The sequence below is a fragment of the Cricetulus griseus genome (genome assembly GCF_003668045.3).
Source record: "Cricetulus griseus strain 17A/GY chromosome 1 unlocalized genomic scaffold, alternate assembly CriGri-PICRH-1.0 chr1_0, whole genome shotgun sequence".
NCBI lineage: Eukaryota > Metazoa > Chordata > Mammalia > Rodentia > Cricetidae > Cricetulus > Cricetulus griseus.
The window spans coordinates 267,538,408-267,554,797 of record NW_023276806.1 but is presented as its reverse complement, the minus strand read 5'-3'; the positions used below and the strand labels follow the sequence as shown (position 1 = coordinate 267,554,797).

At 45.5% G+C, this 16,390-nt stretch overlaps 1 protein-coding gene across 1 annotated transcript in view; it reads left to right on the top strand.

Moving 5' to 3' along the window:
* Positions 1-16,390, top strand: part of Ccdc6 (coiled-coil domain containing 6) — a 98,552-nt gene that overhangs the window by 36,081 nt on the left and 46,081 nt on the right. Inside the window, exon 2 of the mRNA XM_027395104.2 lies at positions 10,438-10,587. Within this exon, the coding sequence (XP_027250905.1) occupies positions 10,438-10,587 (150 nt within the window). The remainder of the gene's footprint in view (positions 1-10,437; positions 10,588-16,390) is intronic.

Here is a 16,390-nt window from a genome sequence, read left to right as displayed (position 1 = left end):
ATACATGGAGCAGGGGCTAGCTGTTTGCCTAAATGTGTCAGGATGATAAGTATCAGGCATGTCTAATAATTACAGAAATTCATGAGTTGTTATAACAATAGGAAGTTAGAGCCTTTTTCATGTTTTGTTATAAAATGTGTATCTCTTTCTGCCTGTTTGAGGCAACTTCACGTTATTATCTCATTTCTGATATAAACAAAAACCATAGGCTGAGTGGCAGTACACACCTGTAATCCCAGAACTGGGGGAGCTGAGGCAGGAGGATCAGGATTTCAAGTCCAGCCCAGAGCCACAGAGTAGACCAAATAAACAACCCATTTGCTTCTTAGAGACCATTCTGATTTTAAGAGTCCAGCTCTGCCATGCTTGATAGTTGTTCATGTCATCGCACTATTTACTCTTTTGTGTGACTGAAATGGAAATATGTGTATTCAATGTGTATGATTCAGAGGCTTTTAGTATTGTCCTAGGTAGTCTTAAGTGTCATTTGATAGAGTCACTTGAGAAGAGATTGAGGGATTGTCCAGATCAGAGTAGTCTGTAGGGGATTAGCCTGGCAGTTCCTGGATGATGCGGAAGTGCCCAGCCCACTGTAGGCAGCATCATTCTCTAGGCAGGTGGTTCTGGGCAGTGCAGGAGAACTAGCTAAGCATGGACCAATGAGCAGCACTTCGCCACAGTCTCAGTCTCCTATTGAGCTCCTGCCCCAACTTCCCTCTGTGTTAGACCATGACCTAGAACGGTAAGTAAAACAAACCCTTTCTTTCCCTAAGTTGCTTTTGATGGGGGCATTTTGTCCCAGCAACAAAGAGGGAATTAGAACAAATATATTGAGTTTTTTTTTTTTTTAAGTTCTTTATTAGCATGTGTGCTGGCTAGTTTTATGTCAACTTGACCCAAGCTAAAGTCATCTGAGAGGAAAGAGCCACAATTAAGAAAATGTTTCCTTAAGATTGGACTGTAGACAAGCCTGTAAGGCATTTTTTTAATTGATCGACAGGGGAGAGTCCAGACCATTGTGGGTGGGGGCTACCCCTGAGCTGGTGGTTTCTAGGTTCTATAAGAAAGCAGGCTGAGCAAGAATGAGGAGCAAGCCAATAAGCAGCACCCTCCATGGTCTCTGCATCAGCTCCCGCCTCTAAGGGTTCCAGTGCTTTAGTTCCTATCCTGGCTCTCTCTCTCTCTCTCTCTCTCTCTCTCTCTCTCTCTCTCGCTGTGTGTTGTGTGTGTGTGTGTGGTGTGAGAGAGAGAGAGAGAGAGAGAGAGAGAGAGAGAGAGAGAGAGAGAGAGAGCCAGGTCAGCCGTTTCTTCCCCCAGCTTGCTTTTTGGTCATGGTGTTTTATCTGAAATATATTTAGATAATTTAAATTCCCCCTTTGACCTTTCCCCTCAGCTGACCCCTTTATTCCCACCTAGGCCTCTGTCTACTTTCAGGTCTTTTGTTGTTCCCAGTATGTAACAGACCTGTTAGTCAAGCCAAGATCCTCCAGGTCTCTGTAATGTGTGTGGTCTTTTCTGTTAGTCTTCAGTCATGTACTTTATTGTTTTGGAGATGTATTCATATTATATGTCTCAATACTGAGGGGAAATGCTTCTCCACCATGGCTGTATAATTTTTGGCTAACGTTTTTATTACGTAGTAGTTTGTTCAGACAAAGTAAACGGACTGTAAGATGTGCAAGTTTCAAAGCATGACAACTACCGAATTGCCCTGGTCCGAAAGCCAGGGTGGTTCCCACAGACATGGAAGCACCCCGCTTCGAAATAATCAATGTCGTGCCCCCACCCCTGATTTCACAAGGGTATACCTAAACCATTATGCTTTTCAAAATCTATTTTTATTTCTTTAAGTGTGTGTAAGTGTGCATGTATGCACATGATTGCAGTGCCTGGAGAGGACAAAAGAGGGCGTCAGATCCCTCAGGGCTGGAGTTACAGGCTGTTGTGAACCGCCTGGCCTAGCTGTTAAGCACCACACTCAGGACCCCTGTGCAAGCATCAAAAGGCCTCTCTCTAGCCCCCTCACCAGGCCAGTTCATCCTGTATTCTGTGCCTTTGTTTAACTTTAATGAAGAAATGCGCTTTTCTGGAGGTTTTTTTTTTTTTTTTTTTTTTTTTTTTTTTTTTTTTTTTTTTTTTTTAATTTCAGTATTGTTTCTTAGATCGGTTCATGCTGTCTTTAGCTGCTTCTTTGTACCTCATTGCCTAGTTGCTTTGACTCTGCCCTTTCTGGTCTGACTAGGAATTGGAGGTGCTCGTAGTATTTTGTGTACACAAAGAAGACACTGCTTGGTGCACGGGGCAAGATTTTTCCAGGCAGATAACTGGAGAATACCAAGAGAGAATAACAATATTTAGTTTTTCAGAACACCTGGATGATTTCACACTGCCAGCTGCATTAGAATGAGAATTCCCATGGGTCTTCCTGTCAAAATTGGATTTTTATCTAACATCTTAATTTTCGCCAGCTTAGAGTGTGCAGATGGTGGTCTTCATTTGTACGTGCTTAACTCTGTGTCGGGGATGATTGTAACTGTCCGGGGGTTTGGTCATTCAGGTAGTAGGTAGTGCAGCCTGCTGTGGCCATTTTCCATTTGGAAAGTTTCTTGTTGATGGTAATGAAGTCTGCTTTGCTCTATGAAGGTGGATTGGGTGCCCATGCCTTGGGGCTGTTGTTAGGGTTCCTGTCCCTCATCACACTTCACCCCCAGTAGGATACCCCTCCCACCCCCAAAAAGCCCCTTGATTCTGACTCTGGGAAATTGTCCTTAGTGTTCCCTTTGGATTTTAGTTTCCTTCTGTCTGCTGGGATCTACCTACTTTCTGACTTATAGTTCCCTCCTCTTTTAGGTCCTTTATCATTCTGTCATCGCTCCTATAAAACTCCCAGTTCCCAAATCTGGAGGATCGCATCCAAATCTTTTGTACTGATAGTTTCACCACTTGCTATTTTCTGTGCTTGCATTTTTCTGATTTTTGTCATTCCTGAGTAAACACTGTGCATAAACTGAAGTCAGTGCTGTTCATACAGTACCACATCCACTGTTTGGGCATCCAGTTTCGGCTGAATCTGTCTACTCAGCAGCCAGGCCGGCTGCTGGGGTGTGCCAGGACTATTTCTTTCCTTATCCTGCAGGCTGTAGTTTCCTCCAGCTGAGGGCTTCTGTCACCCTGTTTTCAGGGCCTGTGGTACCCACTCTCCCATCACACTCACATCCTCATTCGGCTTGGGGAGTCTTTGTGTACCTGGCCTGCAGTGTCTGGGGAGAGCTGTGGATCATGGTTGCTTGCTGCTCATGGCTGGGCACACAGTGGAGGCTGAAGGTAGTTATCAGTTCCGCAGGGAGTGCTCAGAGGCACAGCCATGGCGGCAGGGCCTTTCTTCTGTATCTGCCCTTTCCTCCTCTGGTACCAAAACTCTGCCTCAGGTCTCCTGTGTATGTTGGGCAGGAGAGAGATACCTGCCCGTCCCCCAGGTGGTTCATTGCCTGGGTTGTGGGGGTGACGCTTCAGGTCAAGCTCAGGGTCTTGGGGGATCAGGAAAGCAGAGAATGCCCTCCACTCCAGTGTCAGTGTGTAGAGCATGAGAAGGGTCTATGCCAGTATACTCACCCTATTAAACACTTAACACTTTTGTCACCCCAAAGAGGTGCCACCCCATTCGTGCGCGTCCCTCCCCATCCTGCTGGAGTCAGCTACTACTGTTCTTTCTGTCTCTGTGGATTTGCTTGTTTGTGATGTGGTGTCCTATGGCAGACGGCCTTTTATGACTGACTTTTTTTCCTTGGTGTAACATTTTCAAGGTTTGCCTTGTAGTATGGACCATGACCTCATTCTTGGCTATGGGATGACGTTCTGAAAATGGACAGTTAAGGTAGTTCCTGCTTCTTGGCCTTCACGGATGGGGCTTCTGAACAATGCTTCTATGAACATTTGTATATGGGTTTTGTATGGAAACCTTTTTATTTTTCTAATAAAGTGGAGGTACTGTGGTGAGCTCTTTACTGTGTGTGTGTGTGTATGTGTATGCTCACACTCAAATGTGCATGTGGTATAGAGGCCAGGTGTCAGGTGTGTTTCTTAAAGCCCACCTTATTTGTTTGCCTGTTTGATGGGGGTCTCACTATGCAACCAAGGTTGGCCTAGAACTTGCTATGTAGACCCGTCTGGCCTCTAACTCAAAGATCCTTGCCTCTTCCTCTTATGTGCTAGGTTTAGAGTTGATTGCCACAGGCCCAGATCCTTCCTTCCTTCCTTCCTTCCTCCTCCTCCTTCTTCTCTCTCCCTCTCCTTCGTTTTTTAATAAAGACAGTCTCTTGGTGAGACTTTCTGGCAGGCAAGCCCCAAGAATCCTCTTGTCTCAAGCTCCAACAGGTATCAATGTGGTCAGCCTTATAAGAGGGTGCCCAGCTTCCAGATTCCAGTCCTCAGGTTTGTGTGGTGAGGGTTTTTACCAGTTGAGCCATCTCCCCAGCCCAAGCAAATTATTTCAGTGTGTCTTCACAACACCTCAGAAGGAGGTGACATTTTCATTTAGTAAGGGAGAAAACAATGCCTGGAAGGAGTCACGACCCCACTGGGGCCACATAGTTAGAAGCAGCCACATACCTATCTTGTGAAGCAGGTAGCCTGACTAGGGTTTCACATTGAATAGGAGCCTCCTTCAGAGTGTGATCTGTTTGTCGCTGATCCATTAGGCCAGTCCAGTTCATAGGCTGATGATGGACCCACAGAGGTTAGCAAGGGTTTCGTCTTGACTCGCTTGTGGATCTGGGGGTGTAGAATTCATATGGTAGGGTGAGATGTACTGCTAAGAGTACCTGTCTTCTTCTCACACAGCAGCAGCCTATGTAGAGGAGAGCGTGTCTCTATCCTGTCTGCAGGCTGCCTGTGGTTGCAGTGAGGACACTAGCCTTACTGTATAGCTTACTTGACAGGCGCCACAGGCTGATAAAACCAGGTTACTGTTGGGTTCCCGTTAGCCTCAAGATCTCAGAGTTCTTGTTATCTAGAAAGCAAATGTGGCCATATGACCATGGTCTAGGATGGAGTCTGAACATAGTGGTACTGTAGCCACTGTTCATGAAGAGTCTGCAAGTCAGTCAGTCTGTTTCATTGTCTGTCTGTCTGTCTGTCTGTCTGTCTGTCTGTCTGTCTGTCTGTCTGTCTATGCAAGCATGTGTGTGTGTGTGCATATGAGCGCACATGGATGGCTGTCCTGGGATAGAATTAGTAAGTGCTTTAATCTGTCAGTTGCTTTTGCTGCAGACTAGTGTGCAGGATGGGGAGGGAGCATATATGCCAGGTGGTACAGCCAGGTGAGGAATTGTGATTCTCAGGTGTCCAGTGGGGTTGCTCTCCTTGAGCCTTACATTGGAACTGTGGTACATCTGGCTTGTGTTTGGTTTGACCGCCACCTTCCTTAAACAGATTTCTGCAGAAAAGTGGTTTGTGTTGCTAAACCTATTGGTTTAACCAGTTTGTAAGCTAATCCCCTAAGACCCACCAGCTGCCAGTCTCAAGGGATCATGTTAAATTCTGAGCATCTGCCAGGGTAGTCAATAAATGCAAGCTACACCTGGCAAATGACAGCTTAGAAAGAATGGGGTTTTACCCAGTTGCCTGGCAGTATGTTGGGTGGTTCTTGCTGCCCTAACCATATGCCATTCAAACTAATTTTTGGTATTGTGGGGTTTTTGTTTGTTTTTGTTTTTGAGACAAAGTTAGACTCTTGTAGCCCAGGGTAGCTTAGAACTGACCCCGTAGCCCAGTCTTGCCTCAAACTCAGTCCCGTCCCCAGTTCCCCAACTGCTAAGCAAGATTTTAAGCTTTTTAAACTTTAGATCTGGGAATCTCATGGTGGCTCAGGGAAGAAGGGAATGTGCAGCCAGGACCAGCAGTCTGAATGTGATCCTTGGAACCCACATGGCGGACTCCCACAAAGTCTTCCTCTGACCTGTACGTGTTTGACAGGGCACAAGTGGTCCCCCTCCACCCAAAAAAAGGTTAAATTTAGATCATCAAACAATTTAAATGTTTATTATTATTGTGTATGTGGGTGCATGTATGTCAAGTCATTGGACACCCTGGAAGTGGAGTTACAAATGGAACTGTAAGTCGGTATGTGGGCTCTGGGAGTTGAACCCAGGTTCTCTGCAAGAGCAACCGGTACTCTTAACCTCTGAGCCATCCCTCCAGTACCAGAATAACAGTTTTCAAATTATTAGAGTAATATATTCAAGTGTAGTCTCAAATTTCAATGATTACAGTCAACTGTCCTGTCTGAATTCCTAGGCTTTGACAGTTCCTAGTTCTTGGTTACTAAGACAAGTCACTAGCTAATGTCCTGAAATATTTTTAAGTCGATGCACAGGTCATCACTGGACCTTTCCCTTGTCTATTGCCCTTTCCTGCAGCTGTGGTCAAGTGCATGTTTGCCTGTACTTTCACTCTCGGGGAAGGTGAACTGCCTTTTATTGGGTCCTGCAGATACTACATCTACCTGCTTGGTTCTGGTTCATTCAGGTACTTGGATGTCTTCATCATTGGCAGTGAATGATATAGTAGATAGTTCTGGAATTCTCCAGAATGCTGTGGGTAATAGGCTCAGGATGGTAGCCCATCACGGTAGGCACTAATGTCAAATCTCTGCCCAAGTGGTGGTGACTGGGGGAAGATCCCTTCTAAGGGCTGGTCCATGCTTGCTTTTCCTAAGGAGTTAATACCCCCCCCACACACACACCACCTTGGAATTATGTTTGGTAGGATAGGAAAAGGATGTGTGGTCCATTTTCTCATTGATAGACACTGAGTGGAAAGTGGAAAGCTCACTGGTGGAAAGAGACCAGTTCCGTAGACACTAGTCCATGCTCCTTATTCACACATCCTCGTTTCTAAGCGGTGAGCTTTGTACCAGGTATGAAAAGAGAATAGTGTGTTTTTCCTCATCTTCAATTCTACAATACATGGAACAGTGAAGACTTTCTTCTTCGCCTGGGTTCCTGATGTGCTTGTTTACCTTTCGGTTTGAGACTTCACAGAGAGATAGACCAACCTGGATTTGTTTGTTCAGCTTTGGGATGCAGGTTTGATTTTTGAACTGAGATGTGTTTCGAGGCACTGAGATTTTCGACTGTTTCAGAGAACAGGGGAAGCAGCTGATGTAACCCAAGGATGAGATTTCACAAGGAACCTGATTAATCTTTCTCTGTCAACCTGTTGGTGTCTTGGGACCAGCATCCCAGCTGGCTCTTTATTCCTGCCCTGCTTTCTCTCTGCCTCCTTCCTGACCTCTTGGAGAGAATGCATTGCAAAGATGACCGTGTGCAGATAGATAAATACAAGGACCTGTTATTAGATCGGGATGTAAAGTTGAGGTGATGCTACACACTGTGGGTGAAAGCCTGCTGGAGGGTTGGACGGACATACAATGCTTTTTTGTGATGTGTGGCTTCTGTAGTGATGAGGTTTACCCATACTGTCAGGTTACCACAGGGTGCTGGATGCCAAGTTAGATTTTCTCTGATGTAGTGTTGAATTCATCTTACCTATGTCTTCAGTTATGAGGTCATGCCTGACATAACCTGTGCCGATCATGTGACCCCAGCTAGAACTTAGAACTGACAGGAAACTGTGGCTGAGAGGACTTTTGCTAAGCTCTGGTAGCCCCACTGGGGATTTGTCTTGCTGTGTAGCTCAGACTGGCTTTGAACTCATTGTAATCCTGCTTCAGCCTCCGAAATGCTGTGGTTACAGGCACGCACCAGGATGCCCAGCTTCAGAAAGTCTTCATCATGACAGTTATTTCTGCTCAGGATTTCAGAATAGCATTTTCTACTAATGGGCTTTGCCAAGAAATAAATGACTACTCTCAAATGGTGAATTTTATTTATTTATTCATTCATTCATTTATTCATTGGTCACAGACCCAACTTCCCATCCCCATGTTGTGTTAGTTGGGAAGGAAGTCACAGTAGCTTCTTAAAAATATGCCCCTGTAGAAAAACATACCCCTGTAAAACATACTTGGTTAATTAGCAGAGTCTTTTTTAAATAATAATATAAAAAAGATAACATTCACCCTTTTAGGATGTTTTGGTGACTGCTATTATGTTCAGAAGAACTGCCCATGCTACCAAGTTCCAAGATGCCCCCTCCACTCTGCAAGCAGCCCGTGTCATTCCCCACTCTTGGGTGACAACCACGAGCCCTTATCTGTCTTTAAAGTTGTTGTTTATAAGGCATTGCAGTCTGTCATCCCTTTAACTTGATATGAAATGATGAGACAGAAGGAACTAAATAGATGAAGGCTGAAGGCTGGTTTCCCATGTCAGAAGTGTTAGCTGGAAACCTCTTACTGTCCCCTGTAGGCCTCCTGAGTGGAGGAGGTGGTCTGCCCAGCCTGGGTGGAGTCTCCTTTACTGCCTGTGGTGACAGTGCTACTCAATCAAAATAACGTGTGATCGTGTGTAAGTGATGGAATCAGACTTGGTGCTGATGCTGGCTTGTAATAAATAACCCTTTTGAGATCTAAGCCCATCGCCAGCTCTGCCAGCTGGGCAGAGTCCCTCTGTCTTTCTCTTCCATGACATTTAGAATAGTTAGATTTGGACTAGATTGGTCAGAACCAGAAAAGCAAGTAGCTCGTGTAGATTGCAGGTTTAGCTATGTAGATTAGCTAGCTATGTAAATACTTGGGATTCTTGCCTAGCAAGCGAAGTTTCTAAATCTGGAAGAAGAGTGGATATTGACTTAAAGGACAGAAGAGTTGAGTTTTCTTTTACTTCCCTTGACTGTAGCAGGGAGGGTGAGATCATACCAAGGGCTCTTGAATTTAGAGACAGGTAAGGGAACCAACCCCCAGGGACTCAAGGTCTGCTTCTGATGTCCTTGGCTGTTCTTGGACTTTATAGCTAGTGGCTATGCTCTCTGTGGCTCAGTTCTTGGGTGCTGACTCATCTCTGAGGGCCCAGCTTTTGTCTGAGTCCTGGATCTCAGTCTGAGTACCACAGGTATATTTTGGCAGATGTTTTCTAGGGTAACTGGGAGGATGACAAGCCAGGGGTGTGCTGCCACTGAAGCCAGAGGGTCTTGGTGTGTGTTGGGGAAGCTGGTATCAAGGTGGCAGTGTGTGTGGAGCAGTTGTGTGGCCCTTTAATGATAAAGGTAGTGGCAGCTTAATGTCAGACAGCAGCCTTTTTCCTGTGCTTCTGGCTGTCTGGGGTCAGCAGAGGCGTGGAATTTATGCAGCTCTCTCTCCCTAGATTTGGCTGTGTGCTTTCTACTTGTAAATGCCAGCAGTAGGTTTAAAATATCTATTTTAAAACAATAAAGGCTGGAGCTGGAGAGAGATGGCTCAGCAGTTAAGAGCACTGGCTCTTCTTCCAGGGGATCTTGGTTGGATTCCCAGCACCCACACAGTAGTTTGCAGGCGCTTATAACTCTAGTCCTGGCTTCCATAGGCATTGCACACATGTGGTACACAGACATCCATGCAGACAAATACCATAAACATAAAATAAAAATCTCAAAATTAAAAACAAAAACCCTCAAAGAATGTATGTGGAATAAATAGATCAAAACGTTGGCGTCTTTTACTTTGGATTGAGTTGAGTCCCTTTCCTTCTACAAGGGATTTTCCTCTAGAGTGGTTATGCTTTGCTATTCTTGGGGAGATGAGAGGTGACCCACAGAAGAATGTTGTCACCTACTGCATTATGCCTGGCCTCTTTTGGTCGAGTGTTTCCAGTGATTTTTCAACTCAGTAATGTCCACTTTGGCAATCACCCCATCTTCCGTCCCCAAGTTCTAGTAGGGAAAGAAAGGAAAAAGGAAAACTTCTCTCTGGTCTTCCGGGTGACCTGTATGGCACTTCAGTACCTCTTGATAAGTAGTACTCTTTAGGACTCGCTACCTCTCTTCTGTAACAGTTCCACAAACACACAGATGTGCCTGACAGGAGGGTCCCCTAGTCAGCTATGTACTGCACAGGGTAAGTCCTGTCAGGAGGGACTTTGTGTGTTCAGGTATGAATACTTCACAAAGTCTCACTAGTCTTTGATAATTTGACCTATTACTTTTAAGAAAGAGCATGCATAGCCCAAGGAGGCCCTTGGGCTCATAGTGTGTAGTTGTCCCTAGAGCTGCTCCTGAAGTACTCTGCTTCGTATGTAGGAGTAGGAGGGTTCACAGTTAAAAACAGAGCTCTCCTCAAAATAGGCACCTTTAGAAGTAAGAGCTACCTACAGCTTGGTGGTGGCGATGCATGTTCGAGGCCAGCCTTCAGTGCAAGTTCCAGGACAGCCAGGGCTACATGGAGAAACACTGTCTGGAAAAAAACAAAAACCAAAGAAAAGAAACAAGAGTTATGTTAATTTGGGAAATCCTCTGTGTCCTCACCACATGTTTTTGTTTTGTTCTTTTAATTCTTCCAAACAGCAAGCCAGAGCCGAGCAGGAAGAAGAATTCATCAGTAACACTTTATTCAAGAAAATCCAGGCCTTGCAGAAGGAGAAAGAAACCCTCGCTGTGAATTACGAGAAAGAAGAGGAATTTCTCACCAATGAGCTCTCTCGGAAACTGATGCAGGTAAATGGTCTCTTTGACCTTCCCCACTCCACACCCTGGCCTTTTTCTCCCTCTCCTGGAAAAATGGCTTTCTGGAGTGTTTCATTTTAAGATGTGCCAATGCAGTTGTCTCCCTGGTTCTGTGATTTTTAAAATGCTGGGGTATGGAACCTTCAGACACTGGCTCTGGAGCCCACCTGCTCAGGAAGACGGGAGGGTGTTGCGTGAGTCTTCGAAAGACTGCCAACGGTCACCAGCTAAGCACAAGCAAGCCCGCACCTAGGTAGCATTGTGGAAACGTGGGGCTCAACACCTACGGAAAGATTTCCTTTCTGCTTTGCTGTTGAGCCTCCGGCTGAGTCACAAGCATCTCCACAGTCCTAGGTGGGTCATCTGCGCTCACATGTTGTGGCTGTGAAGTGAGGCCATGTTCTAGTAGGTGAGTGGTAAGTTTCTGCCTGGCCAGACTGCCACTACTAGTCATGGAGTGAAGCCACGCACAAAGCAAACACAACAGGAGGGGTTTGGGTCCCTGTTAGGAATTCATCCCCCTGCTTGTTTGTAGTCGAAAAAGTTACTGGCAAAATAAAACGAAACTCTCTATGGCAGCGGTTCTCAGCCAGTCATGACCAGTCATGACCCCTTCCGTCTGAAAAACCCTTTCACAGTGTTTGCCTAAGACCATCACCGGAAAACACAGATATTTACATTACAATTCTAACGGTAGCAAATACAGTTATAAAATGGCAATATAAATGATTTTATTCCCCAGGGGTTCACCACCACATGAACTGTACTCAAGGGTCGCAGAGTTAGGAAGGCTGAGAAGCACTGCTCTGTGGAGATAGTTTGTATGTAAATTCATATGAATTTAAGACTAGAATATTGACAATAGTGAGCAGGTAGGCAGCCGTAAGAAGGCGTCTTTGTCTGTGCTGAGATGTCATTGAAGGAAGCACATGCTTGTATTTCCTGTTCACCAGCATCATACACAGGTTGCATTCTTCACAACAGAGTGTGTTTTAGTGAGATCCCTTAGAAGATGATATGGGATGCTTGGCAACACCATGCTAGGTTCTCGCCTGCACACACGGAGGGAGGCTCCCCCAGGGGAGCTTTGGTATGTGTGTAGAAGCAGTAGCTTTTTCCCTTTTCTCAATCTTTCATTCCTAGTCATTGAATAAGGACAGCACTGAAGCTTGTATGGAACTGGATTCCAGCGGTGGCGGTGGGTGAGGGACTGACACAGGTGGCCAGGGCCGGTCATTAGCAGAGGCGCCCAGCAGAACACTTGGCACACATTTTTTTTTTTTTTTAAATTATTCATTTGCATTGTGATGTGGAGCGAAAAGGGAGGAGGTTAATTGAGTTGCTGTGGCCCATGTTGTCAACAGTAGGTGGCTTATTCTAGAAGCGCAGGGACACAGTCATAGCCACAATCACAGCTTGTTTCCCCCGTGTTTCGCTGTGTCATCAGTTTTCTTTTTTTTTTTAATTGAACTCCCATTGTTGTTGGTGTTTGGTTGAAGTGATTGACCACACAATTAGTGAGATTTGTTTTCTCTGTAAAGATTCAGTTCTGGGGCGAGAGGTCATTGTTGTTTGCTGTAATTGGTCTTCCCATTCACCTGCCATAGCCTTTCCAATTAACATCGATGTCCCCTTCGATTAAGATATTAAAAAAGAGTAAAAAAAAATGTAAGAGCTGTATGCAGAACAAATGCCAGGCACAAGACAAGGCTTGGGCTTCAAATGCGTTCTCCCAGCGGTTTAACAAATTCAGCTCTACCCTGGAAAACTGTAGCGGCTCTTTCCATAATCCTTAGACCTAAATATGCTTATATTATAAACCTAAATCCACACCCCTCCCCATTATTTCTTTCTAAAGAAAATAGATTAGTGTTTGAACTGTGTGACACACTAAACTGACCCCTCCCCCGAAAAGTAGCCTGAGATCTCATGTGACAGTGTGTTGTGTCCACCTCATGTGACAGTGTCTCGTGTCTGCCTCAAGTCACAGTAATGAGTGTGATGAGCAGGTATGTCTCCAGACACACTGTTAGACTCTTGCTTTTGGATATAGGGATGGTTAGCATGTTCGTAGACAGTGTCTCATGAGTCTTGGCTTGGCTTTTAGACCTTTAGGGTGGTTATTTACTTGCTTAAATGTTGTGACAAACCTATAGTCTGATTTTTGAGGGTGTAATTCAGTGGCGGTACCTACATTAACATCCGACGATGTCACTGCCCTCCATCTCCAGGATGTTTTCAAACTGAAACTCTTACCTGATAAACCCCCATTGCCTCATCTTCTACTAGGTCTTGGGATTTTGAAAGCAGTGAGTAGTGTGTTGCTTGGAGGTGGGTGTCTCTGGCTTGTCTCCAAGTGGGGCTTATTTTATAGCTCTATAAACCTGTCAGCTATCAGCTGTAATGGTTGGTCTTAGTTGAAAACTTGACAGGGTTTAGAATCGGCATAGGAGATCTACTGTGAGGGCATTTCCAGACGGGTCTAACCAAGGAGGGAAGACCTACCCTGATTGGGTGGCACATTCCCACGGGCTGGGGTCCTGGACCAAGAAGGAGAAAGTGAGCTGAGCTTTCTGCCTGAGGAGGCAGTGGGACTAGCTGCTTCACATACCCACTGCCACACCCTTCGGTGTGATGAACATAACACCCCCAAACCATGAGCCACGTATTTCATCACAGCAAGTAATCCACTAGGCATGCACAAGCCCAAGAACCTGCCTCAGTTGTTGGTCAGTCGGAGGATTCATAACTACAGGAATGAACTGTCTGGCATTTGATCCTCACTCTCTAGGCTCATTTCCTTAATGAATTAAACTGGTCCTTTGTTGGATACTCAAACTCTGAACCACCCAGTGGGGAAAAACTTTTTCCATCTGGAAGATTGTTAGAGTAATTGATGCCAATAGGCTTTTCCAACTGTGTAATTACTTTGATATGGCTTTCGAGGTGTTTGCTCCCATTGACAGTGTTTTGAAATGAAAAGAGTTGTAGGTGCCACAGATACAAGGTAGAATTGATCTGCTCTCCAGTGCTTAGCATGTTTCACTGAAAGGCCACGGACATCTGTTTATAGGACAGTGTGGTTTCTATTGGTATTGGACATTTTCTTAATGTATATTTCAAAGGGATTCCCAAGTATCAGAGACTTACTAGCTGAGGCCCAGTGGAGGTCTGCCTGCCTCTGCCTCCAGGGACTGAAGGGAGTATGCCTCCACACCTGCCCGAGATGCCTTTAAAAACAAAGTCAAGTTCATGTCACAGTAGATGAGGGGCCCTTCAGACTACCAGTCTGGGCAGCAGAGAAGTTGTTTCTCCTTCCAGTATCATTAGATGGTTGTATTTTCTCCAGAACCCCTTAAGCATTATGCCTCTGAGTAGCCCAGTGTGTCTCTAGGCATTGGACATGGGCAGAGACTTGTAGTCCATCCTTTCCAAAGATGCACACTAGGATTTGAGGCCATTTCCACAAAGGTGATAACGAATTTTATTTAGTTTGTGCAGGCAGCAAAAATCACCTCACACAGTGATAAAAAGGAACTGTTAATTTCAGGGTCGCCAAGGTCAGGAATGTCTTGGCATCCATTCAGATGCCAACTTTGCCTCCTGTGGGGGAAGTGAAGAGACCTTGATATATGTTCTTCATTAGGTTGGCTGGACCTGTGGTCTTTGTGGCCAGTGGTGTTTGGAGATAATGCTGAGCAGGAGAGATTGCTTTTACATTATAGCTGTCAAAACAGTTGGAAGGTTTGTTTTTCTACTTGCTCCCCGTTCCCAATTACCAGACTCTCATCTCTGTCTGGTTTTCATTTCCATCCATGGAGCAAATCAGTTCCATTCACAAAACAGCAGCAAGGAGCTGCCAGATTGTTTAAACTGCATTTGAAATGCCCCAGGCCCACCAGTGGCCAAAGTATAAATCCAATTCCCCTGTAAATAGCATGCCGGCTGGGAAATTCTCAGTAGAACAGGATCGCTGTGAGGACTAGAGAGAGCGATAAAGCTCTTTAGTGACAAATCATTGCTGAGTGGCTGGAGAGAGGACTCAGAGGTTGAGAGCACTGGCTGCAATTCCAGAGGACCTGGGTTCGATTTCCAGCACCCACACTGTGGCTTACAACTGTCTACGAGTCCAGTTCCTGGGGATCCAACTCTCTTCTGTCCTCTATGAGCGCTGAACACATGTGGTGTGTCAGCAAAGCACCCATACACATACAATAAAAATAATTGAAAATCCCAACATTGCCATGTTTCTCTGAAAGTCTGCACACAAGTGTTCACACACACACAATTCATCCTTAAGTTAGTATGAGTCTGGAAAGATGCCAGGTGTCCGGAGCTTCTCCGTCCTAATTTTGACATAAAATATGAGCTAGAGGAGATAGCAGGGAAAATAAAGGTTAAGGAGAATAAAAATCTTCAGGTAAAGCCAGGGCAAAAGCTTGCTGGATTTATGAGAAGGAGGGGAGCATTATTATTTCTGGTTGGAAACGTGCATCGTGTGTCATGACAGATGGCTGACCCGACTGATGCACTTTAGCCATCAGCAGCCATTGGTAGGAACACCTTTCAAGCAAAAGAGGATCATAGGAGACCTACAGGTGTGGGCCTCTGTGGCTGGAAAAGCATTTCATCATTTAAAGTGGGAAAGCAGCTGGCAGAGTAGGTTGACATAGAAGGTCGGATGCTTGGTAGAGGTGTCTAGACTATAGATGGAGAAAACAGGCCTTTGGCCATAAGCCCTGGCTCAGTGGAAACATCCGGGCTAGTAAGGCTGGAGGTATTGTCATGAGGACGTATACCTCCCTGTGATACAGCAGCCACACTGTTTCCTCAGGGTCACCCTGTCTGCACGGGACACAACCCCTGGAGGAGAGGTTCTATGGACTATCACTCCTAAGAACCACCAACTAGAAATAACCCTGTGTCCATGACCAGTAAAGGATGAACATGGCATACACATTTAGTTAGACATTCAGTGCAATAAAAATGAGAGCCACAGTTTAACTTATGACAAGTGCATTTAACAGATGAAGCTGGGTAAAAACACAAAATCAGACAAAACTGGTGTCTCAATATGTCCAGGTGGTGAAAAAAGAAGAGGAAATAAAGGGATATGAGGAAGTGACTACCATGAGAATCGGGGGTTGAGGACCTTGGTGAGGGGTATGGTCAGGGAGAGGCACATGGGGCTTTGGGGAGCCTGAATTTGTCATTTCGTGTGATGGCTCTTGAGAGGACAGTGGCATCCACTGCTTGCATTTTGCCGCCTCGTTAGCAGCCTCTTGCTTTATCATCACAGCCTTGTTGTTGGTATTGATTTGGTACCCTCATAACGGTGTTTTTTGTACGTACTAAGTTGTTTTCACTCATCCTGAGGCTCATTCTAGGGTAGACAGTGCACACAAAGTGTGGGTGCCATCATTCATCCAGCCTCTGTGTGAGGTTTTTGGAAATATTCTGCAGTGAAGAGTCCTGGTCACTGCCCTTAAGGGCAATGCAGTGTGGGCAGCTGCTTACGGCAAGGCTAAGGGCAAAGGGTTTGAAGCCAGAGACTTCGACTGGAACCCTGCGTTTTCCCCTTACCTGCTAGGCTTCTGGCTGTCTGCTAGCCTATGAAGGCAAGCTTATGTCCTGTGCCGTGCAAGGGCCACAGTTCCCTATGCCAAGTGAGAGCAAATAAATGCAGCGAGGTACCCAAGGTGCTAAGTGTGGGACTGAGCCCTCAAGCAGATTCCCTACTTTTAGAAGGACACTTGCTAAAAGTGCCATGAACTGTCACTAAAATGCACAGTAA